This window comes from Vanessa atalanta, chromosome 24 (genome assembly GCF_905147765.1).
Source record: "Vanessa atalanta chromosome 24, ilVanAtal1.2, whole genome shotgun sequence".
Classification (NCBI taxonomy): domain Eukaryota; kingdom Metazoa; phylum Arthropoda; class Insecta; order Lepidoptera; family Nymphalidae; genus Vanessa; species Vanessa atalanta.
The window spans coordinates 27761-52140 of record NC_061894.1 but is presented as its reverse complement, the minus strand read 5'-3'; the positions used below and the strand labels follow the sequence as shown (position 1 = coordinate 52140).

The 24380-nt window shown below is 36.2% G+C and overlaps 2 protein-coding genes across 2 annotated transcripts; both read right to left on the bottom strand.

The window, feature by feature from the left end:
* Positions 1 to 4713: 4713 nt before the first annotated feature.
* On the bottom strand, positions 4714 to 5670 carry LOC125073509. Its single transcript, XM_047684369.1, has one exon. The coding sequence runs from the start codon at positions 5668 to 5670 to the stop codon at positions 4714 to 4716; it is 957 nt and encodes a 318-aa protein (XP_047540325.1).
* Positions 5671 to 9565: 3895 nt separating this feature from the next.
* On the bottom strand, positions 9566 to 21420 carry LOC125073508. Its single transcript, XM_047684368.1, has 5 exons — positions 21237 to 21420; positions 20693 to 20773; positions 20118 to 20364; positions 10615 to 12723; positions 9566 to 9623 (listed from the first exon to the last, which is right to left on the bottom strand). Exons 1-5 carry the CDS (start codon positions 21418 to 21420, stop codon positions 9566 to 9568), a joined length of 2679 nt encoding a protein of 892 aa, XP_047540324.1.
* Positions 21421 to 24380: the final 2960 nt, after the last annotated feature.

Sequence of the window (24380 nt, the reverse complement as noted above, 5' to 3'; positions counted from 1 at the left end):
CGATTGCATGATTTTTACTGCACACAATATGTAGTTACGTATAGTTAACATGTATTTAATTGTTATGCAGAAAATAAAAATAAAATATTTGAGGTTTTGTTTGCCTTCCCTTCTAAGGAAAAGGCTTAAGGCAAATTCCATCATCCTTCTCTAATATGAGTCGGATTATATTATTTGATACACGTATTTTTCCTAAAATGTATCCTTTTAAGGATAAATTATAAACACACACTTTTGAAAACTCAACAGTGTCAGAAAGAAAGTCAAGGCCCACGTGTCTTTTCCGTTGCGCGACCTCTACTTCGAAATATAAACTTCATAAAGATTCTTCTAACGACGTAATATCGGTTTTGTGAAAAATCTATTGGTGTGCTTCGGGCGCTAGAACGATTCGCACGCCGTGACGAACAACGGTATGGCACTCGCTTTTAATAACATTAATGTATTCCGAGATTTTCTAGTAACTTCTTATTTGTGTGGCAGCTTGTGTGTGAACGTCTGCGTGTGTGTGTGCGAGTTAAGTTAGATAATTCACTATAAAGTGGGCAATACTCTGAGAGATAGAACATCTCTACTATAAAACACATCAAAAGCTCATTCACGTTACTTTTAAAAAGAAAATATTTTGTGAAATATGAAAACTTTTTTGGAAAACAAAGAGGTTATCAACGTTATCAATTCGGCTTAACTATTATATTCTACTTGTTTTTATTTTCCTCGTTAAAAACGTTCCGCAGAGCCTTGAGCTCCGAGATAATAAATAGTCGGGAATGTTCATTTTTGTAGAACGAGAACAATTTCAATATATATAGCACTCGCTACCCAAATTAAAATGCCGTAAGACGTAATACGAATAAAATTGAAGAAAGTATCCTTATCGAGCGGTCTCGACGTCAGTTAGTTGTTTAACTTATGTTAAACTTTTATAGTAATCATCTAAAGCACCTCTAGGGTAACGTTACATGACATTACCCTAAATATATTAAAACCATTAAGGATAGAAGAAGTACAGTCTTATAAGCCTACGAAGGGTCCACGTTAAGCGCTCAAAATAAATATTTTAATGGAAAAAAATACATGTCCTTTTAACAGTTATGTAGTGTCGTGGGTTAAATGCAACATTGTGGCTCTAAGAACGCCCACAATCTAAACAAACAAAAAATAAAAGTAAAATTTTATATAATTTAGAAATCAAACTATTAATTGCGTACAACGCTAATAAATAAGAGAGTGAAAACGTTGCGAAATTAAATACTTCCGGCGCTTCATTTCCATTTAGATAAACTTGTGTGCTATTTGATTTAGTGGCGTAACAATTTCCTTACCGATAAAATAATATATTCAATTACATTCCGAGTTGCCATAAATATAAAGATTGCCCAATTGTTTAACACTGGGTTGTGGTCATTGCCTCAAAGCAATGCCACGGTAGGCCCTAACTAAAACTTATAATACACGAATTATAAATACAACATACTAACATAGTTACATTGTATGTTTTTATTGTACTGTTATTAAAAACTTAAGAAATTGTCTAAACAAATATTTAAGTCTTATCTATATCTCTATATCTAACTTTATACACTCTATAGATATATTGCACTCTGTAGTTTGAGTTAGTTTAATTTGTACTTACCAAATCCACACAAATCACACTGAAACACTTCCACTGTTCGAATGCGTTTACGTTTTAAGTTAATCCAATTACAGTTCACACAGCGACATACACATCGCCCCACGCCGGCGGCCGGCGCCTGACTGCCGACTGAAATTCAGAAACCACGGGACGCAACGGAACCCCGTCCTGAAACACAAAATACATGAAGCATTTTTGTCGTTATATAAGCTGATTCTATTAAATATATCCTTGAAAAATTTTGATTTCCTTCACTATCAGCTTAAAATACGTGTTTTTCATCATGTGATGAGGATTTTAAATATTTTAGTAAGGCCTATTTCATTTACAATTTTGGACATTTCTCCGTTATGTAGAATACAGAAGAATTCAAATAACGAGCAATATTTTTGATACTTCGATAAGGTTGTATGTATGTTGCCTTGAGACGGAGTCCTCTAGTATTTTGTACTTTTTATTTTTTTATGAGATTTTATTCCATATTCAACGAAACCTAAAATGGCCGATAAGGATGGAAGACAATGGAATATGAACTCTTAAATAGACACCGAGGAAGTGTCGAACAAGGAAACGGGAAACGACAGATATTTTTATTTTCGCTTTTTGCTGCTTTCATTAATGTGGTGAATTTATTATTTATGTCAACCATACAAAATACTACACTTAGTTATGAATTATGTCCTCTATATGCTTTCATCTTTATTATTTATGTGGCTCAATGGTCTCCGATCTGATATTTTCAAAAACAATTTTCCACAATTTACTCAGACAAGTCTTCAATGTAAACAATTCGTATGTAATTAAAGTATAGTACTGCACTTACTGAAAACTAGCAAAAAATTTTTATTGAATAAACAAAATAAGGACACAAAAAAAACACGTAGAAGGCCGTTTTATTACATGAGTAGTCATATCTTTCAGACAGTATCGTGGAACCGATATGGCCCAGTGGATTGAAACTGGATCTTACCGAAACCTGCAATTCCAATCTAGGCTCTACTGAATTGACACTTTTTTAAATTGAGTTTAAGTTAATATTGTTCGGAGAAAAATACGTGAGGAAAATTACGCCTGTCAAATAAAATTCTGTCCCTTTTGGTTATATTCACCGACCGTGATGGAGCGGCGAGTCGGAATAGGCTCCAAGTGTTCCCAGCAATAGAAGCCTGCATCAGCTGCGGTACTTTTTCGGGATATCATTTTACTGATCAAAATTAAATCAAAATCCTTCAATAAATATAGAAGCATTGCATTTACTTATTGATTGTTAAATTAAACTACCACCGGCTCGGAAAAGAAAGAAAAATCGGTGAAAGAAGCGGTTTATTTTCTTAATTTATGATTGTTTATGTATATTCAATATCACAAAGAAATAGTAAGGAGGCGATCGTTTCTTTCCCAAGGCACAAAAAATAAACTCACTAGTTGTATCATAAAATTTATCACGCATTTCTTAATTTGGCAACAAAGGCATTTTGGACGCTTTCGGGGATCCTCTAGTAAAACCGTAAACATTTCCCCACAAAAGAGTTACTGGCTCTATGCAAATTAATAAGTTTGTGTTTTTTCCTTGTACCGATGCTATGAGTATCAGATTTACTTACAAAATCATTAAGAGTATGTATCTTTTCGTCGATAGTAACCACATTTCTTAGTGAATCTAACAAGAAAATTAACAATATTCGCGAGCACGATATACCAATAAGATTAATATAATTACCGACAGATCAGCTGTTGCTTATAAATTGATCTCTTTCATTACAATCCTTCTCCGTTAATCAAGCAATTAGAGATTTCGAAGAGAACGCTACCTGCATGTTAAAGCGAAACTGCACATGCACGTGACACAGTATCGTAGGGAGGCGATACTAATATCGGATATAATACGTGTGTATGTGACGTAGAGGATGCAATACATAGACAGATAATGCATCAATCAAATCCCAAGACCTCAGTAAGTGATTTAATAAACCCAATGGAGTTGATTATCTATAGTGCAGTAGCCGTAGGTACAGACGCAACGGTGCATTGACGCAATTGTAACCATAAAGCTTGTTTATCTATTTATAAAGTGTCCGTCTGTAGAATCAGAATTAAATAAGGTAATCGTACTCTTTCAGACTATACCATTTTAAGTAAAAATTTAGTGGTGGAACATAAAAAGTTTTTTCCTAATAACATAGGCGACAAACGACCAGTAGGCTCATCTGATGGAAAGCATCTACCACCACCCATTTGCAACACCTGGATGCAGGTGCGTTGTTGGCCACTGCACAGTGGATTAATCTTCCTTGAAAATTTCCCACGTAGCTATCACAAATGTACATTACAAAATTAAAGTCTTTATGAAACTCTGCATGATAAAAATAAAAGCTATTCAAATTTCTAACATTTGGCGCACAAAATAGGCCATAGCTACAAAATATCTCGATTCTAACTTACTACAATTTTAGTCAGGAGGAATTTTAATAGAAGTTATTATTTCTCAGATATGAATTACGATAAATGTAAGCATATGAAAGTATTACAATAAATTAGCCGTTGCGGACTGTGTGTGTGTGACGACACCGATGTGCCTGAAGCTATGCTCCAATAAGCTATCGATGAGCAGGGTGTTCGATCCACTAGTCTCTGGGATAACACTCACTCCCTCTGGCGTTGAAATAAAACAACCAGTGATATGGATCGTGGTACTCGACTGTATATTTCACTAACCACAAGTACAGGACCGACTACGAATACAATTCGAGTACAATCTTTATACTAATCAATTACGATTACAAATCGAGTACATCTCTACTTATAAAAGTAGCAAAGCCAAACGATAGCGCGATTTAAATGACGCACAGCGCCATCTAGCGACAACCAGTGTAACAATTATACATTCCGCCCACCATGAACCGAACGGTTCATAATAAAATAAACATTGTTATCAAGTAATTACACAACACAAAAAATACAGAATTCTTAGCAATAAACAATAGATTAAACTTAACAAATTATAAATAGATGGCTACTGTAACAAACTTAACATTTAACTAAACAAACATAAACTAACCTTCATCACATTATCTTACTTAATTCCTAACTGGTAATATACAAATTTTAGATACTGGTCTCTTAATGACTGTATCTTTGAATTTTAAGCTGACAACACGCGTAACATTATCCTGACCAGTATGCTTCTCAACAATAATCCCGTAAAGCCATCGTGCGGGAGGAAGATTTTCTTCCTTGACTAAAACTACATCCCCGATTTGAGGTTCAAGAGAATGACGATTCCAACGATAACGGTTTAGGAACTGCGAAAGATACTCATTCGACCACCGTCGCCAAAAGTTCTGCATCATTCGTTGAACAAGCTGCCATCTTCGGAGACTAGTTATGGATGACTTTTCGTAATTGGCATCCGGAACAAGTAAAAGAGGTTCACCGACAAGAAAATGTCCGGGTGTTAATGGGTATGGATCTTGCGCGTCATCACTTAAAGTTGTCAGTGGCCTCGAATTGAGGCAAGCCTCAATTTGGGACAAAACGGTACTCATCTCCTCAAACGTCAGGGTTGAGTTCCCAATCACCCTTTTAAGATGGTGCTTGGTTGATTTGATCCCAGCCTCCCATAATCCACCAAAGTGTGGAGTGTAGGGTGGGATTCGATGCCAAATAGTACCGTTTGATGATAACCAAGAAGCGATCTCTTGAGCTACACTAGACCTTTCTGCAACTAATAATTTCTTAATCTCCTTTTCAGCACCTACGAAATTAGACCCGTTGTCGCTCCATAACTCTGCCACGTGACCTCGCCTAGCCACCATACGTTTAAATGCGGCCAAAAATCCTTCAGAGGTCATGTCACTGACAGCTTCAAGATGTATGGCTTTAGTAGCCATACATATAAAGAGGCATATGTACCCTTTAATGGAGCGATAACCTCTACCCTTTGAGGTTCTCATCGCAAAAGGTCCTGCATAATCTACTCCAGTTTGACGGAAAGGTCTGTCAGCGGTAACTCGAGACGCTGGTAACTGACCCATTATGGGTTGATTTAATGGAGATGCAAGACGGATACATGTCACACATTTGCGAACATGCAACTTTACTAAGCTCTTAGCATCAATGATCCAGTACTTTGATCTAATATAATTGAGCATTAGTTGTGGGCCACCATGAAGGGTCTTTTCGTGTGCATCTGCTACTATAAGCTGTGCCAAATGGGAGTTACGTGGAATCAAAATAGGATGTTTCATCATGTCACTCAATTGAGCGTTCTGCAACCGTCCTCCCACTCGTAACAAACCACCGCTATCAATAAAAGGATTAAGAGACACGAGTTTACTCTTTTTAGCTACTAATCCACTTCTATTAATATTTTCAATGTCACCCGCAAAATATTTCTTTTGAAAATAACTTATACATATATCCAAAGCAACCTTCAATTCTATATTGGTTAAGTAAGCAGGAAAAACAGATTTACGAGAGGAACGTAGCCATGTAAAGTAGCGTTTTAAATAAGCTACCGTTCTGATCAATTTGCGAAGTGTTGAAAATCTTGTAAATAATTCGTGATCTGGTTCAACATTATCAACGGCATGACAAAGTTTTTGAGTTCTTTCTTCTAATTTGGTGTCTTGGCATTCTTCATGTAAGTTGTAACTAATAATAACTTCGCTTAGCCAAGATGGCCCATGTCTCCATAAACTTAGTTTGTCATAGTCCGTTACACCCCTAGACGCGCAATCGGCTGGATTATCTTTAGACTTCACGTGAGCCCATTGATTACGGTCTAAAATTGTCAAGATCTCCGATGTGCGATTGGCAATAAAGGTTTTCCACTTACTTGGGTGACTACTAAGCCACGCAAGTACCACAGAAGAATCTGTCCAAGCATGAATTTTTGACTTGGGAATCTCCAACGTCTCCGAAACTTCTAAAATCAGCTTGGCAAGAAGAACGGCTCCGCAAAGTTCCAAGCGAGGGATCGAGACTTGTTTGATTGGAGATACCTTTGTCTTGGACGTAACTAGATTCACATGCACTCCATTATTCTTATCTATGATGCGAACGTATATATGGGCGCAAGTCGCCATTTATCGGCAATGGTTTAAAATATTAATAATATAAAATAATAATTATAAGTATATTGTCAATTATCATTTTAATGTTTATATTTTATTATGTAAGTAAAACTTAATTTGGATTCGTCTTGTAGCGCCACCTGTAATGTGTCATAACGGACTATGTAATAAAAATATTATTTTTTAAGTAATTCAATTGTAATTAATTAAGAGCTATATTTAATAATAAGAACCAAATAAATATTCATCTTTAATATTAAACTATATTTTAAGAATGAATTTGCAGTAATTGCATTAATTTATTATAAAAAGTTGTAGTTGTGAATATCCGTTTGATTCTTTTGAAAAGGACGCCTTAGAAACGGGCATTGTTATAGCAACGCCATATTGCATTGAGACATTTTTTAAAAAAGACAATAAATTGTTAACAGAACTAATAAAGATTATTTATATTGATTGCGTTTCACTGCGATGGAAGCTGTAAACCCGACTACTTCTCCGACAGCAGCGGTGGGATCACAGCCCCGAGACTTTTCAAGACCTCCGGATGAGTCAATATTCACTATGGAATAAGTTATGGGTCCTCTAACATCTATTACGAGGACAGCTGCGACAAGCGCTGCAAGAGCAACATTAACTGAGGAGATCGTAACTATGCGGCGACACCATGACTTTTATCTTCCGCCGTTCAACCCTGATGAGAGATCACATGACATCAGGGACTGGTGCGCTAATGTTGATCAAACCATTATAAAATTGAATATTTCGCCACACGAAGCTCGAATGAAGGCCATTCTGCAATTGAGAGGACGAGCCAAGATATGGGCCGACACCTGGTCGTTGCACTCAACGACGTGGGAGCAAGTGAAGCAGGAGCTGATCCATACGTTTGGTGAAGAGTTCCGGTACGCAGATGATGTGCAAAAATGGCGCATCTACACTTCGGACCAGGCGAGCAGCTACGCTGAATATGCTACGACGGCCTGGACGCTTTTCAAGAGAGTTAGACCAGAAGCTTCCGCGGCCGAGGTGGTAGATGCACTGATCACAGGTATTTATCCTGAGTTTATTCGGTCGGAGTTGTTGAGAAATACACCCGAATCGCTCCCCAAATTAGTATCGATTTTAAAAACATTTCGGAAACGTAAAATTGAAAATAGAGAGAGTAAATATAACGATTCTAAAAAAGTACGTGTTACGGGACCTTCAAAGGATCAAATTATATGTTTCAATTGCAATAAGCCTGGTCATTTGTCAGGAGATTGTAGAGATAAAAATCTCTCTAAGCATAACTCTCTTTTATTGCAATCAAATAACAATCCCGGTACCAGTGGTAGTTATAGTAATGCTAAGATTATTGAGTGTAGTTATTGTCATCGTACGGGACATTCAGAGAAAAATTGTTTCCGGCGTCGAAGTGACGAACGTAACTCCTCGAACAAAAACGCGATTCAACCCTAGCTAATATTGTAGAACAATTGAATAGTGATTCGATTCCCAAAAATAGAGCAGATACTCACGTTATACTTCAGGATAAATTACTGAGACGTAAAGTACAGATAAATAATAAAACACATAAATGAATTATAGTTTCACGTAATTACTGGTGAAAATCTTATATCCTATTATCATGATAATCTTCAACACTTTAGTTGAGAAAATATCCTTGAAAAATTGCGAGAGCAGTATCAGTCCCTAATATGACTAGATTAGTTAGAAAGTTTGTAGAAAACTGTATTATGTGTAGAGAAAGAAAGGAGATATCGGGCGCTAGACAGGTTACTTTTCATCCAATTGATAAAATAGCTGTGCCCTTCCATACAGTTCATGCTGATATAACCGGATGAATGAACGGGAAATGCAACGAACCTGAATATGCTTTTGTATTTATTAATGGTTTCACTAAGTATGTCCATATGCTTTACACCAATAATCGTACAAGCGAAACTGCTATCAAATGTTTTCAAAATTTATTACTTAATTTTTATTTATTATTAATTGCCGATCAGGATAAAAGCATGACATCTACAGAGCTTAAAATTTTTTGCGACCAATATGAGATTCAATACTATGTAATAGGTAAGGGAGCTAGTAGGGCCAACGGGCGAGTTGAACGATTAATGAAAGTCTTAAAAGATAATATGTTCGTTAGAGACTAATAGGCCATGGCACACCGCTTTGCAAAAATTACAACTAGCTATTAACTGTACAGTATAAAAAGTACAGGAATAAATCCAATGGAATAATTATTAGGTAAAAGATGTTTCCCACCTGCCATCAAAATGCTACAAATTGACGATGACATACTGACAGACAACTTAGAGGACATTAGATCAAATGCTTAAAAACGGATGGACGAGCGGTCCCTTAATAATAAAATGCGCTTTGGTAGAGGTAAAGTTGGTGATTTCGTCTTGATGCAGCGCCATGAACGACACACCACTAAATTAGGCCCTAAATTTGAAGGCCCGATGGAAATTTTAGATATATTGGCAAATGATCGATACAGACTTAAACATGTTAACCTTCGTGGGTGTTCAGAAAAAATTGTAAGTCATAATGCCTTACGGCCTGCCCCTACAGCTCAATCAGACCCTTTTAATGATTCTGTCAACTCGGACGAATTTACCATATGGGCGGAGGAATGAGGAAATGTTGATACTGTATGATACATTTTGTTGATATGATTTATTTTATGTTGTAATTAACATATATATTTTTTTTGTTGATATGTTTTATTTTATGGCGTAATTAACATCATTTTTTGTTGATATGATTTATTTAATGATATAATTAATATGTGCGTGTATGTGTTAATTTATTTTTCATAACCTAACCTATCCTATATCCCTTCCTAAAACGCTGGTTGGCCACCATGCGTATCCTTAAACCTGGTCTTGTTGGCTAGATCCCTGGATGGGTGATGCCTTATGTGTTGGCTAGATCCCAGGATGGGTGATGCCTTATGTGGTGGCTAGATCCCAGTATGGGTGATGCCTTATGTGTTGGCTAGATCCCAGGATGGGTGATGCCTTATGTGGTGGCTAGATCCCAGTATGGGTGATGCCTTATGTGTTGGCTAGATCCCAGGATGGGTGATGCCTTATGTGTTGGCTAGATCCCAGGATGGGTGATGCCTTGTGTGTTGGCTAGATCCCAGCATGGGTGATGCCTTGTGTGTTGGCTAGATCCCAGCATGGTCGATGCCTTGTGTGTTGGCTAGATCACAGCATGGGTGATGCCTTGTGTGTTAGCTAGATCCCAGCATGGTCGATGCCTTGTGTGTTGGCTAGATCACAGCATGGGTGATGCCTTGTGTGTTGGCTAGATCCCAGCATGGTCGATGCCTTGTATGAAATTATATCATAACATGTAACAGCGCAGGGGACGCGCTGGAGTCAGTATGGCCGTATGGGCGCAAGTCGCCATTTATCGGCAATGGTTTAAAATATTAATAATATAAAATAATAATTATAAGTATATTGTCAATTATCATTTTAATGTTTATATTTTATTATGTAAGTAAAACTTAATTTGGATTCGTCTTGTAGCGCCACCTGTAATGTGTCATAACGGACTATGTAATAAAAATATTATTTTTTAAGTAATTCAATTGTAATTAATTAAGAGCTATATTTAATAATAAGAACCAAATAAATATTCATCTTTAATATTAAACTATATTTTAAGAATGAATTTGCAGTAATTGCATTAATTTATTATAAAAAGTTGTAGTTGTGAATATCCGTTTGATTCATTCGAAAAGGACGCCTTAGAAACGGGCATTGTTATAGCAACGCCATATTGCATTGAGACATTTTTTAAAAAAGACAATAAATTGTTAACAGAACTAATAAAGATTATTTATATTGATTGCGTTTCACTGCGATGGAAGCTGTAAACCCGACTACTTCTCCGACATATACTACTGCAGCATATGCGTAATTAGACGCATCACTAAATCCGTGCAGCTCTACTTCTTTATCGTCAGCATTTGTGTGAATCCAGCGAGGTATGCGGAAATTTGTAAGACTTTCTAAATTTGACCGGTAAGTAAGCCATTCCTGTAACAAAGAAGAAGGTAGTTCTTGGTCCCAATCTATTCCTGACATCCAAAGTTTTTGAATAAAAACTTTAGATGTTACAATAGTTGGAGATATCCACCCTAAAGGATCGAATAATCGCGAAATATCCGATATTACTCTCCTCTTTGTTACTGGTACTTCCAGTTGTGGTAGTTGGACACTATATTCAAACTCATCAGTGCAACTATTCCAGGTAAGTCCTAACACTTTCTGTATAGCTTCTGTTTCCTTTACTTCTCCTATATTTAACCTTGACTCCTTTACTTCTCTTCCTTTTCCAATTTTCTCCATAAACTCCTTCTTATTGCTTGCCCATTTCTGCAATGCAAATCCTCCCTTCTTTAATATGTTACTAATATCTTCTTTTATTTTCAGGCACTCTTCGACAGTTTGGCAGCCAGTCATAAGATCGTCCACGTAAAAGTCATTTAAAATTTTATCCGCAGCAACAGGGTAATTTTTACCTTCATCGTGAGCTACTTGCTGCAAGACTCTTACAGCAAGGTAAGGAGCAGACGCAGTACCAAAAGTTACACGTAACATTCGATAATGTTGAATTATTCCAGAATCATCGCGCCACAAAATACGCTGAAAGTCATCTGCATCCTCCCGTGTCACCTTTACCTGTCGATACATCTTAACGATGTCTGCCACCAAACAAACAGGATGTTTTCGCCATCTCATAACAATGTGTCTCAAAGTGTTCTGAAGAGGTGGACCAACTAAGAGTTCATTGTTCAGACTTACTCCATTAGTTCCAGAGCAGGAGGCGTCAAAAACAACCCTTACTTTAGATGTTAACTTATCCTTACGTACTACGGTATGGTGCGGCAAATATACCACATCCGATTTATTACGCTGCTCTTCAGGAACTATCTCCATGTGATTAAGATGTAAGTACTCTTTTATTACTTTTGTATACTGTTCTTTTAATTCTTTATTTTTTAATAATCTTTTTTCTAACTGGTAAAGTCTCTTAGTGGCTATATCTTTAAAATTTCCTTTCTTACAGATTGGGTTTGCATTACGAAAGGGAAGTTTCACTATATAACGTCCGTGATCATCTCTGGTAACGGTGTTTCTAAAAATCTCCTCACACTTCTGTTCATCACCAGTAAGCATCTTCTTCTTAACAGAAAGATCGTCTGATTCTAACTCCCAGAACTTTCGCAAAAGATCATTGTCATTACACTGGGTATGCATATTGATGATGACACTATTAGTTTGGCACGACTCAGAATCAACATGATCTGAGTGAATTTGACCAGATAAGATCCATCCCAAATGAGTGTTCTGGGCTACAGGACACCCGGGAGGACCCTTGATAAGGCCCTCGACTAAAATCTGGCTATATACTTCTGCACCAAGTAATAAGTCTATCTTATTTGGTACGTCAAACTTCGGGTCAGCTAACTTTAACTGAGCTAATGCTGGCTGCAATTGAACATTTATCTTCTTTGCGGGAAGAAAAGATGTCAGCTTGGTAAGAACATGGGCTTTGACGACCAAAGAATACTGAGGATTATGAATTGACTTTAGCTTGATTTCAACGACTGACGCATAAGCTAAAGAATCATTCCTACCCCCAATTCCAGAAATGTAGACCTTGTTGGGCATCTTTTTCAGTCCAAGAGCTTGGACAGCAGACTCCGTGATCAACGAAGCCTGTGAGCCTTGATCCAACAAGCATCTATAAGCTAAACTAGTATTACCCGTTCTCGATTCTACCTCAACAATAGCTGTAGCCAAGAGAACTTGACTATAACTATTTGGAAAACAGGTACTTACTGTAGCTTTGTTCTCACAAAGTTGTGCTGTGGTTGCTGAAACTACTACACCTCCATCATTGGACTCAACATTCTCCGTCTCCTGTACTACACTCGGAGGGTGGAGCAGAGAATGATGCTTGCGTTTACAAATTTTACACCTAGTAGATTGGCGGCATGAATACACAGAATGATATGAACCGAAACAATTGAAGCATAAACGATTGGCCTGAATAAAGTTACGGCGTGTGTCGTATTCAGCCTTAGCAAACTGTTTACAATTTATAATTCTGTGATTGTCTTTACAAAATTGACAAGTGATATTAACAATATTGGAACTAGTATTATTTGAACCAGCCACATGAGCAACATTAACATTCGTTCTTACGTTAGTAGGTTTTAATATTTGTTTAACGTCTAAAAATTCTAAAGATCTAAATTTGTGTTCAAGAAATTCTCTAAAATCAGATAAGGTATGCAACCCTTCACTTTCGTTCGACTTTAATTCCCATTGCTTTCGGGACTCGGGATCTAATTTTTGGCTTAATATGTAAATAACAATAATATCCCAATTACTAATATCAACACCTATGTTCTGTAACGCACTTAAACATTCGTTCATATTGTCTAATAATTCCTTAATAGCACCGGATGATTCATGAAGCAAAGATTTCTGGCTCATGAAACGTCTGAGAATATTATTAGACAAATATTTTTTATTGTCATAACGATTGACTAACTGAGTCCAGCAAATATTATAATTTTTATCTGTAATGGGAATGTGTCTCAAAAGCTGCTCCGCTTCTCCCAACAAATGACTTTTAAGGTAATGAAGTTTTTGCACGTTATCTAATTTACTGTTGTTATGAATTAATGATGTAAAAAGATCTCTAAAACTTGTCCACTCTAAATACTTTCCGGAAAATTTGGGTATAGAAATCTCAGGTAACTTAACAAAACAATTAGATTTAGCTTCAACATTTTCTAACTTAGAAGTTCCTACTACAGATTTACCTTTAGTTTGTAATTTACTTAAAGCATCCTTTAAATCAGTTTTATAATCAAAATATAAATTTTCAGTTTGATCATAAACAGAATTTGTATAATAACTGGAAGTTTCTAAATCAGTCTTACTAACCTCTGTAATTATTTGCCGATGTGTGTCACAAAACGATTGCCACTGATTTTCTAAAGCCTCTAAACGCGTTTCTACATAAGCAACGGACAAACGCTCTTTAGGTGCTTTCTTAAAGTTGAGTTTACCTTTAGAGATAAGCTCCTTATTATTCTCCTGAAGTTTGTTAAATACTTCCATGGCGATAATTTAATGACACGCAAATAATATTAAAACAATTTAAACAATCTAATAAACTTAACAAATACTTAAAAATTATAAAAGGCAATAAATGTACACCCAAGTTAAATAAAATATCACAAGTCCAATTTAAGGTAAATTTTCAATGACCAATAATTCACACAATTCCACTATTAACAAAATTTTCCTAAGTCCAAGATGCAAATCACTTCAAAATTTTACAAGTGTTGAAATTCACAAATTTTTCTAAGTCAATGTAAACAACGAAAATTTTCTAAGTGTTTGAGAATTTGAGACATAGACAAAATTTGGGCATAGGTTCCCCGTCAGTTCACTTTTCTTCGAATATTAGCCTATGTCTCTACACTAACTTTAATTTTTCTAAGTTAACTTCTTTCTGGACTTAAGGTCCAACTTTGCTTGACACTACCTTTTAAAGATTAAAAGTACTCACAGTTGTCCGGCACACTTCACTCACTACACTAACTCCTTACTCCTGGTCCGGTCGTGTCGTCATGGGTCTCCTCGTGACGTCACCGCTTGATCTCGTCCGCTCCACTCCTGACGCTGACGTCACTGCCTGGTCTTCACTGACAGGCTGAAATCCCTGGCTCCAATCTCCAGGGTTGACACCATCGATGACAAACCGCCACCACGTCGATGCCGACTCACAAACTGTTGTGAACCCTTATATCACTAGGGTCACTGATCCGGCTCGAAGGACCATATGTTCGATCCACTAGTCTCTGGGATAACACTCACTCCCTCTGGCGTTGAAATAAAACAACCAGTGATATGGATCGTGGTACTCGACTGTATATTTCACTAACCACAAGTACAGGACCGACTACGAATACAATTCGAGTACAATCTTTATACTAATCAAGTACGATTACAAATCGAGTACATCTCTACTTATAAAAGTAGCAAAGCCAAACGATAGCGCGATTTAAATGACGCACAGCGCCATCTAGCGACAACCAGTGTAACAATTATACACAGGGTCCGATCACTACGCTCACCCGTGTTGTGTCTTCCCCAAATATCGAATTGGCCAGCATCGAAAAATGCAAAAAAAAAATCAAAATATACTTTATTCAAGTAGGCTTTTACAAGCATTATGGAATCGTCATTTTACAAACTACATTAAATGAATCTACCACCGGTTCGGAATGTAGATTCTACCGAGAAGAACCGGCAAGAAACTCAGTAGTTACTCTTTTTCAACATTAAAAATACAAAGTTATGTTAGGTAAAGACAATTATATATGTTTATAAAATATCCTGCCTGGAAGTCAACAAGTATCCATTTATTTCGTTACTTTTAATGTGTTACAGTTTCTGAGTAATTCTAGATTGTATGTTCGGTTGCATCAGATTATCGTCTCAAACGACTACAAGAATGAGGGAATAGAGGGTGCGAATTGTTCAAGCAAGTCCTGTAGCTCGGCTCGGGGCTCAAGCCTTAGCAACACTTTAATATCGCACAAAGTACCGCATAAAGCAGCGCCGCCGCGATAGGATCCTGACTGCGCTAATATCTGAGAGAATTCAATGCCGTTTTAATCCTGTTCCACTATTAGGGCGCAATGACGCAACTCTAAACTATAAGTAAATAATACATGTTTTCAACGAGATCTTTTTAAAGTAGCTAATTAGTTATTTCCAAACATGGCGAGCAAAATTTAAATTTACTGATGCTTCTGAAATATACAAATCTGTCTCACGTCATGGTGTCGTCGCCTACGAGTGGCCAAACGGTGATCGTGAGGTGAGTGGCCATCGCCGCCGAGAGACGTTGGTATTGTAAGAAATATTGACTTTTCTTTTCACTTCACATCACTTTAATCATCTCCCTCGGGAACTACGGTGCTATAACCCACCTTGTCTGTTATGCTGGCTCACTCGTTTTGGCTGTAGTATGACTACGTGAGTTAGGGCGGTCACTGGGTATAGATTTTTCATCAAATTCACTTTCACACAATTCACAAAGCTCTAACAACAGATGTATATCATAACAATAAAACAACAGCATAAAATAAAATAAATCTAAATTTTATTTTATTCTAATAATATATATTGTTAACATTTCATTAATTACTTGTAATAACGAACATTTGCCTTAATTATTTGTGTTTCAATTAAATAATTTTATAATATTTGTTATATCTAAGTACATATATATTTTTAAGTTACTATAGTATTTTATTTTAGTATATGGCAATGAGACCTCTAGATTAGCTCATAATAATTATAAGTTTTTATTTTAGATTTCTTTGTTATTTTAGTAAGCACGTAAAACGGATTTCTAAAATACTTGGTTGAATAAATATTAAGCACGATGATATATTTCTCAATGAACCAATCTTATTCTAAAGCATCGAATAAAAAAACCGTCCAAGTACAAGTCAACAAGTCGGACTCTCGCACGAAGGCTTCCGTGCTATTAAAACCGTCTTAGGGTCCCGTTTAACCTTTAGGTACGGAACTCTAAAAATGAGTTCTAAAGTGGTCAAAGACAGAAAATGTGATTTATTTTTATAAAAGTTTGCTGTTTTTTTTATTGTTCAAAGCTTCTTCAATCGTGTATCGATTTCCTAAAAGAGCTTATTTAAAAACTCAAGAATCCCTGTTAATATTTTTCTGTGTCAATAAAGCATTAAACTATTTTAAAAATAAAAGTACAAGACAGCATGTGCGGACTCGACCGCGATTTAACGTAAATATTCGTTAGTGTGTTTTATCCAAAATTCATTTTGTCTGAATTAGTTTTTGTTTTTGTGGTTAACATAAATTCGTAAGACGGAGACGGAGACGGAGACGGAGACTTAATATATTTTAAATGTTTTAATTAATTATTTATTTATGATAACTTAATAATAAATATTTCTTAACAATGAACATGCTATTTAAATAGTACTTACTAATCATCATTTCAGAATTATAATTAAGATTATAATAACTATTAGTAATAAAAATAAATTCTACACTTTGAAATAAAATGTATAAATATCAGTCATTGGTGACCTTGACCACGTACACTTTAAAATTCTTAGTAAAACTGACAACAGATAAGGAAAATATTACATTTAGGAACATACCATTACATTCGCAGTTCTGCGACGACTGAAGCGCTTTAACGGCGACGATTGTGATACGGCAAAGCGCATCATTGTTAAAATATAAAAATATATTATATTTATTATTATATTATATAATAAAATACTATTTCAAAATAGTATAATAGCATTGATATAATAATAGGTTTAGTACAATATTAAGCTTCCTATCCGCCCGTACCGACAGAGCTTTAGACTCAACTGTCTTCCGCACTGGAACTCAATAATGGTAACACAGCACGTCCACGAACGATGACACGATCATCTGCTGCCAGGGTACGACAAAACGAAATTTCTGGCTCAAACACGTTGAATCGTCCGTGCGTATATAACTTTTTACTGTCGCGTGAAAACGTTTTCAACTCACGTTTCTAAACGACAAAAAATCAACGAAAAAAGATTCTAAAAGATCGCTTTCGCAACGATGAATTCGTAGCTGTTATAACGACTTCACTCACAAATACTACGTCACGTGCCCCGGCGAGTCCGCGGCTGAGTCCCGCGACCATTCGTCCGTCAGCTGCGGAGGAAACTCTAATGGCGCGAATATTCAGTTTCGTTGTGTTTATTGTTACGATCATTATTAATTAATGTATAATTCCTCTTCCCTACATTCTATTTCGAATACGACTGACTAACCGCACAACGATCCGGCAATTTTACTGTAATTTTAAACAAATCTTATAATACAAAATGAAACGAAAGGCAATAACAACAACTATGTTATATATATTTTTTTATTATTCATCGTTTATATATTTTTTTTCACTCCGTTATATTTTTTCGCCTAGTTGCTATAGCGACCCCGTCTTTTCTTTTCTGTTATCGGTTGCCATAGGCAACAATCCCTTTTGCATAATTGTTAATGAGTAACGTTCGGAAAAGACTGGGTCGGCTATTCAATTCTAAGGCTTGGCTTGGCTTGGCCTGGCTTGGCCTGGCTTGGCTTGGCTTGGCTTGGCTTGGCTTGGCTTGGCTTGGCTTGGCTTGGCTTGGCTTGGCTTGGCTTGGCTCGGTTTAGCATATAGCGTTACAATCGGCCATCCTGTAACAATTGCTCCCGCAATGGGGCACACAATGTTGATTAGCTTTCTAGTAAATAAATCAGATCTCCTGTCTCTAGTTGGTTACCAGAGCTGCTTGCACTGTCAGATGCAGGAGCTATACTACGATAGGAGAGCAGTGAATCTGCAGACATCAGCCCAGTAAAATTTTTGTAACCCCTTACACCCTACCTGTCCTATCTCATCATGATGCATTTGTACAATTTTCCATCTAGCTGCTCCAGGCACTACGAGTCTATTACCAGTGAACGCCTTCCAATACAACATATCTTCTAACAGCACATAACTATTAACAATATCGGGTCCTGCTGATCCGGGTTTCAGTTGATCGATAATATTTTTCAATTTCGAACCCTGATATTGAACAGTATAAAACCAATCAGTAACTCTAAGCGATTAATATTTACAGCGTCAATTGGATTCCTACTTAACGCGTCTACATGTTTCATGCTTTCGCCGGGTCTACATTCTACACTAATATCATTTCCTGTATTTACAACCACCATCTTGCAATGCGGGGAATCATGTCGCGTTTTGTAAGAGTGGCATGGATAGCGGTACAGTCTGTGACCACCTTTACGTGTTTGCCCACAGTATACAACCGAAACTTACACAAGGATTCAACAACGGCTAGTGTTTCAAGCTCATAACTATGATACATAGCTTCTTCCTTAAACGTCACTCGGCCAATATACATAACGGAACGCAGGCTACTATCGCACTGGTGTTGTAACAATATACCTACTACTTCTAATTTGTATGCATTTAAATTTGGATCATACAAAGCTAAAACTGGCTTAGAGCACAAATGTTTCTTTAACTTATCAAAACTAGCAACCTGCTTATCACTCCATGCCCACGGCACATTTTTCTTAGTTAATTCTGCTAAAGGGCGAGCTATAACTGCAAATTTATATATAAATTTTCGGTAGTATCTACAAAGACATAAACTGACGTACTTCATGTACATTTCTAGGTTCACAAAATTGTGAAACTGCCTTTAACTTTGATTTTTACTGGTTGCAAACCGTCATGTGAAATTTAATGGCCTAAAAGTCACTTGGTTTTGCAAAAAAAACACTTTTTATATATAATTTTAAATTTTCTAAATGTAATTTTTGAACTACGGATGCTTACATTTTTATACCGGAATCAAAATCAGTCGGAAGTTAGTAATCAATCTTCTAAGAGGGCAAGAATCTCATTTGCTGAAACGTCACTTTATAAAGATTGCGACATTTGTGTACAGCGTATTGAATTAACTATTTTATTGACCGTTCGTATAAAGACTGACGGTGCATTTCCTAAACCAAACGGCACACGCAGATATTCATAATGTCACTGAGGTGTAATAAAAGCAGTCTTATGAGTGTCTTCAGGTGCAATTAACAATTGATGATAACTTTTAGCCATATCAAGGCTCGTAAAATATATATTACCGGCTTACTTTGAAATCTGATCGTCAATATTTGGCAAAGGATATCTTTCTTTTATAGTAATAGCGTTAAGAGCACGATAATCAACACATAACCGAATATCCCCGTTATTTTTCCCTATTATAATAACTGGAGAAGCATATTTCAACATGGATTGATGATTTCCCCATACTGATTTAACTATACCTGCCCCACTATATACTATTATTATCTATGTCATTCGTGAGGAAGACGGAGGCAAACAGAAGTGTAGAACCGTATGAATTTAAAACTTTAGTCATTAAACAGTTTGGCTTATGATTGGGCAAAATATTACGCAATTTAGATAGTAATGGCTTGGCTGTTCTTACCCGGCTTGGCTAATTAGCAGATTCAACACAGCTATCTGCTCTTGATAGAATCTCGTCTGCTTCCCAATTTTCGTTCATTATACCAGTGTTAATAATCTTCAAGTAACCCTCACCGCCTCGCAGCAATGTTGCCGGTAATGAGTAGGATACTTCTTGCAACTCAAAATGACGCGTTGTTGTGCAGACATTATTTCCTTTGGCATTGCCTGGAACTCGAACTTTGATGATAGAGGTACCAGGTGGTAAGGATTCATTGTTTGTTGTCACCAACCTAATTTTCTGGACATCTTCAATCGCCTGAAATTCTGCTAATGGATCGAGTTCCAATCTTAATGATGCCGTCTTATTAGTCACCACAAGTGACATGCGATCAGCATTAATAACTGGTTGGCTGATCAATAAGTGAATATTCTGCATGTCAGTCTCTGCTATATGTACGGTAAATCTTACTTTAATGTTATTGATTTCCAGATCACATTCTACCTCACCGCGGCCTCTTAGTAAGCCTCCAGAAAAGCCTTTTAGAAAAATACATGATGGTATTATATGTATATAACCTTAAGCGGCAGTATATTAATAATTTGAGTATTTATATCATTCACTTGGCTTCCCGTATCTGTATATGATTTCAGAAAAATCAGTTTACTCTCACAACCTTTTTGTAAAACTCGTTATAATTTTGCACTCGTTTGATTTATTTAATGTTGCTGTTCGAATCGACATATAATTTATTTTGGGTAGTTAAAAAGCTAGGGCAGCGATATGACCTTGTAAACCAAACTTAAAACAAAACCGTTGATCAGATAATGAGCAATTTCGTAAGATGTGGCCAGGTCTTCTTCTAACGCGGACAGGGATCAAATTCAGATTTTATCTTCTTGTCCAGGTTTGGCAACTGCTTAGCATCTCTATTTGGCTTGTCCTTTGCTTCGAATATAGGTGAACGGTAATCGACAAGAGCACAAAGGAAACCCTCGTACAATTCAATCGGACGCTGGCATTGAAATGCACGTGCATTTTCATTTTCGTTAGATTGCAATGAAGATGTTAAGCCGCCTCTAATTATGCGTGAAACGCTTGCGGTGTCAGATAAGTTACAGCTAAAGTACATTTCGATTTCATGTTGGTAATATTTAGTCATTGTTTCGTTCGGCAGCTTCTTCCTAGTAATAATTTCATCAAATAATGCACTGAAGTCACGTTGTCTGGGAAAAGCTCTAATCAACATACGCTTCCATTCGTCCCAAGTAGGTACGATTCATCAAGACGATTATACCATTTACGGACTCGACAACGAAGTTTATCTTATAGATGAAATGATTTTACGTCGTCACTCCAACCGTGAATATACCATAACTAATATTTTTTTTTATCCAAGCCGTTAATGTACAATCTTCTTCTTCGGCATCAATTTCCGGAAAAAGAGACGTTGCACAATGACCTTTGAAATGACTGAGCGATAAGACTTCTTGATTGGGTTGCCGTATCGCCCTATCAACTTCGTTTTCTAGTAAATATTTCAGTAGTTTTGATAGTGAGCGGTGGCGGAGATTCTTCATCTTCACTAGAATCATTTCGTTCTTCCCTATGCCACCCAGGCGGAAGGACTTTATTGCCAACAGTCTCGTCAGGGCGATTACGTTTCACATCCCACTTCTGAGTGAAACGAAAGGCAATAACAACAACTATGTTATATATATTTTTTTATTATTCATCGTTTATATATTTTTTTTCACTCCGTTATATTTTTTCGCCTAGTTGCTATAGCGACCCCGTCTTTTCTTTTCTGTTATCGGTTGCCATAGGCAACAATCCCTTTTGCATAATTGTTAATGAGTAACGTTCGGAAAAGACTGGGTCGGCTATTCAATTCTAAGGCTTGGCTTGGCTTGGCCTGGCTTGGCCTGGCTTGGCTTGGCTTGGCTTGGCTTGGCTTGGCTTGGCTTGGCTTGGCTTGGCTTGGCTTGGCTTGGCTCGGTTTAGCATATAGCGTTACAAAAATTAATATTATTGTAATTATATTTATATGTTACTCTGTAGAATTATTTTTTAAGTTCAGATTTATCTGCTAATATTACGTAATCATAGATGAAGATCTCTTAGAGCGTCACTACACTGAGTTCGGTCATTTTGACCAAATATTTGAAAACTACTATACATTTGGTGAACTGCAAATAATTGGAATGTGAACAAATATTAGCTTATATACAGTGAATAGAATCAAGTGCGGATGAAAGGCTATTTGTTTTTGATAGTTAACATTTGATAATATTCTCAAATCACCAAAAAACCGCTGATTTTGTTTCGCCCGTTCTTCTCAGATCAGGGTATTTACTTTTCCGAACTGCTGGTAAGTGTTATCTTTGATAAATAATCAATAATAAAAACATTTTATAAAATAATTTGATTTGATTTGATTTGAATAATGAACGTGTCACCGTAAATGAAGCTAATAAAACGACAATAAGAATAAGTCGATGTTTCCTTTGCATAACATAATAATGTGGTAGATAATAATTTTATTTCATCGATTAGCGCGCTGTTCCCGCAGCTGCCTCGCCAGCCACGCGATCCCGTCAGCGAGTCCCATGCCCGTGAGAGCGCTGCAGGAGCAAATGTGCCACGGCTTGTCGGTGATGCGCTCCAACCCGAGAGCTAAGTAACAAACGGGCATATTAAATAAATTCGATCTGTGTACAGATTTTTCAATCATATCATTAACTTAATACATAACAAAAATGTCAGGCTTTCATATAATATGAATATAATATTACAAAGAGGAATCTCAATATGACACGAAAACAAAATTCTATGAAGAAACAATTTAATTTATGTGAAGCAAACACAAAACAATTAAGAACGAGTATTTTTAATGAAAATATTTTGGCCGTCTGCCTTCCTGGTATTGATACATTTTGATTTATTTAATTCACACACACACACACAAGAAAACGATAGTACAGTGTAACAACAGGCACAAGGGACATAACATCTTATTCCCCATGGTTGACGGCGCACTGGCGATGTTAGGTTAATATTTCTTACAGCGCCAATTTCTATGGCTGATGATGACCACTTACCATCAATTCGCGTATTTGTCCGTCCATCGAACTATTATATATAAAAAAAAAAAACAGAATTTCAATAGATTAAAAGTACACTGGCGGTGATATCGCTATAGTAACTCTTCCAAGCAAGCTTATACAAAAACAAATAAATATTTATTAAACAAGTAAAAATTTGACTTTATAATTACAAGAAAATGCTCTTAAAATGTTTTAATATGTAAATTTATTAATTTATTCGGAACATCCATCAGAAGTTATAAATTATAACAATCATAACTGTATAAAAAACATGAAAATACAAAGATGGGTAATTGCATTTCTAATTATAGGACACGACGACTTGATAAAATAGTCCGCTGCGATTATATCTAGAAGAATTACAGAATTACAGTTTATTGAGTTAAGATAAAAAAAGAAGTAACTTTAAATTAAAAATAAAAACAAATATTTGTTATAATTATCCAAATTAATGAAATAAATAATATTCATCAGCACTACAATTGCTATAAGCGATTGGATACAACAACGAAATGTGTATAATATTTATTTTTTAATGAACATTCATCCTAATTCGTTGTAGTTTAATGGCGCATGTTTTCCTAAGATCGTTCTTTGTTTATTTATTCAAAATACATTGCCGCGATTTCATGGTATTGACGCGAAAGGTGTATTGACATGAGCCTTGGATACCGGTTAGTAAAGTCGATATAGTTATATAAAATGAGAACATCATGTCTTGTTATTAACGTCGGAAAGATGAAGTCGTCATAATAGGAAACCTACATTTTTTTATGTATGATAAAAAGAGGTGGTGAGATTCGAAATGATATGATTTTCGATCCTTTGACTGCGTATTTTGTATTGAGGATTCCCAAATATTGAACGGTACTCCAGTTCGCTTCTAACAAAATCAGTAAAGAGTTAAATGAAGATCGAAGGATAAAATCCTTACTTTCTTTGTATAAAACTTACTTAAATTTATAAACCACACAACTGTCTAAAGTCTATTTGATCGTTTCCCTGGGAATTCATAAAGTGCTCGTCTGAAAAGAAATATTCTGAGAAAATGTACGTTTTAACCATAGAGAGATTATCCTTGATTGAAGAGATTGAACTTAGTTCAAGGTCAGACGCAATGCAATTACTACCGCTGTGAGAGAATTTATCGAACAAATAAAAACACAGCGATCATGTTTACGAGATAACGCTTTGATTCTAATGTCCTAAATTAAAAACTGAAATCTTTTGGTTTCAGCGAATACATTTTTTTTCAACTACCAGCTAATTACATAAGAAAACTTTGGTACGTTGTTGCTATTCTAGCAATATTACCTCAGCCTTCAAAAAATAACATATATTAAGATAAACTAACAAATAACGCCAACGTACATCAACCCCCCGGTCTCCCCTCAATGTCAGTTAGCGCAGAACAATATCGAATGACAATGTAATTAGAATGTGGCGAG

What these genes read in the sequence shown, in the direction of transcription:
- LOC125073509 (XM_047684369.1), bottom strand. Translation starts at nt 5,670, where the DNA reads ATGGGTCAGTTACCAGCGTCTCGAGTTACCGCTGACAGACCTTTCCGT.
- LOC125073508 (XM_047684368.1), bottom strand. Translation starts at nt 21,420, where the DNA reads ATGATTCTAGTGAAGATGAAGAATCTCCGCCACCGCTCACTATCAAAA. An exon ending in GAAGATGTCCAGAAAATTAG is followed by an intron (nt 12,724 to 20,117) that starts GTTGGTGACAAC and finishes CCAATCTACTAG; the next exon opens with GTGTAAAATTTGTAAACGCA. An exon ending in TATGTCGGAGAAGTAGTCGG is followed by an intron (nt 9,624 to 10,614) that starts GTTTACAGCTTC and finishes TCACCCATCCAG; the next exon opens with GGATCTAGCCAACAAGACCA.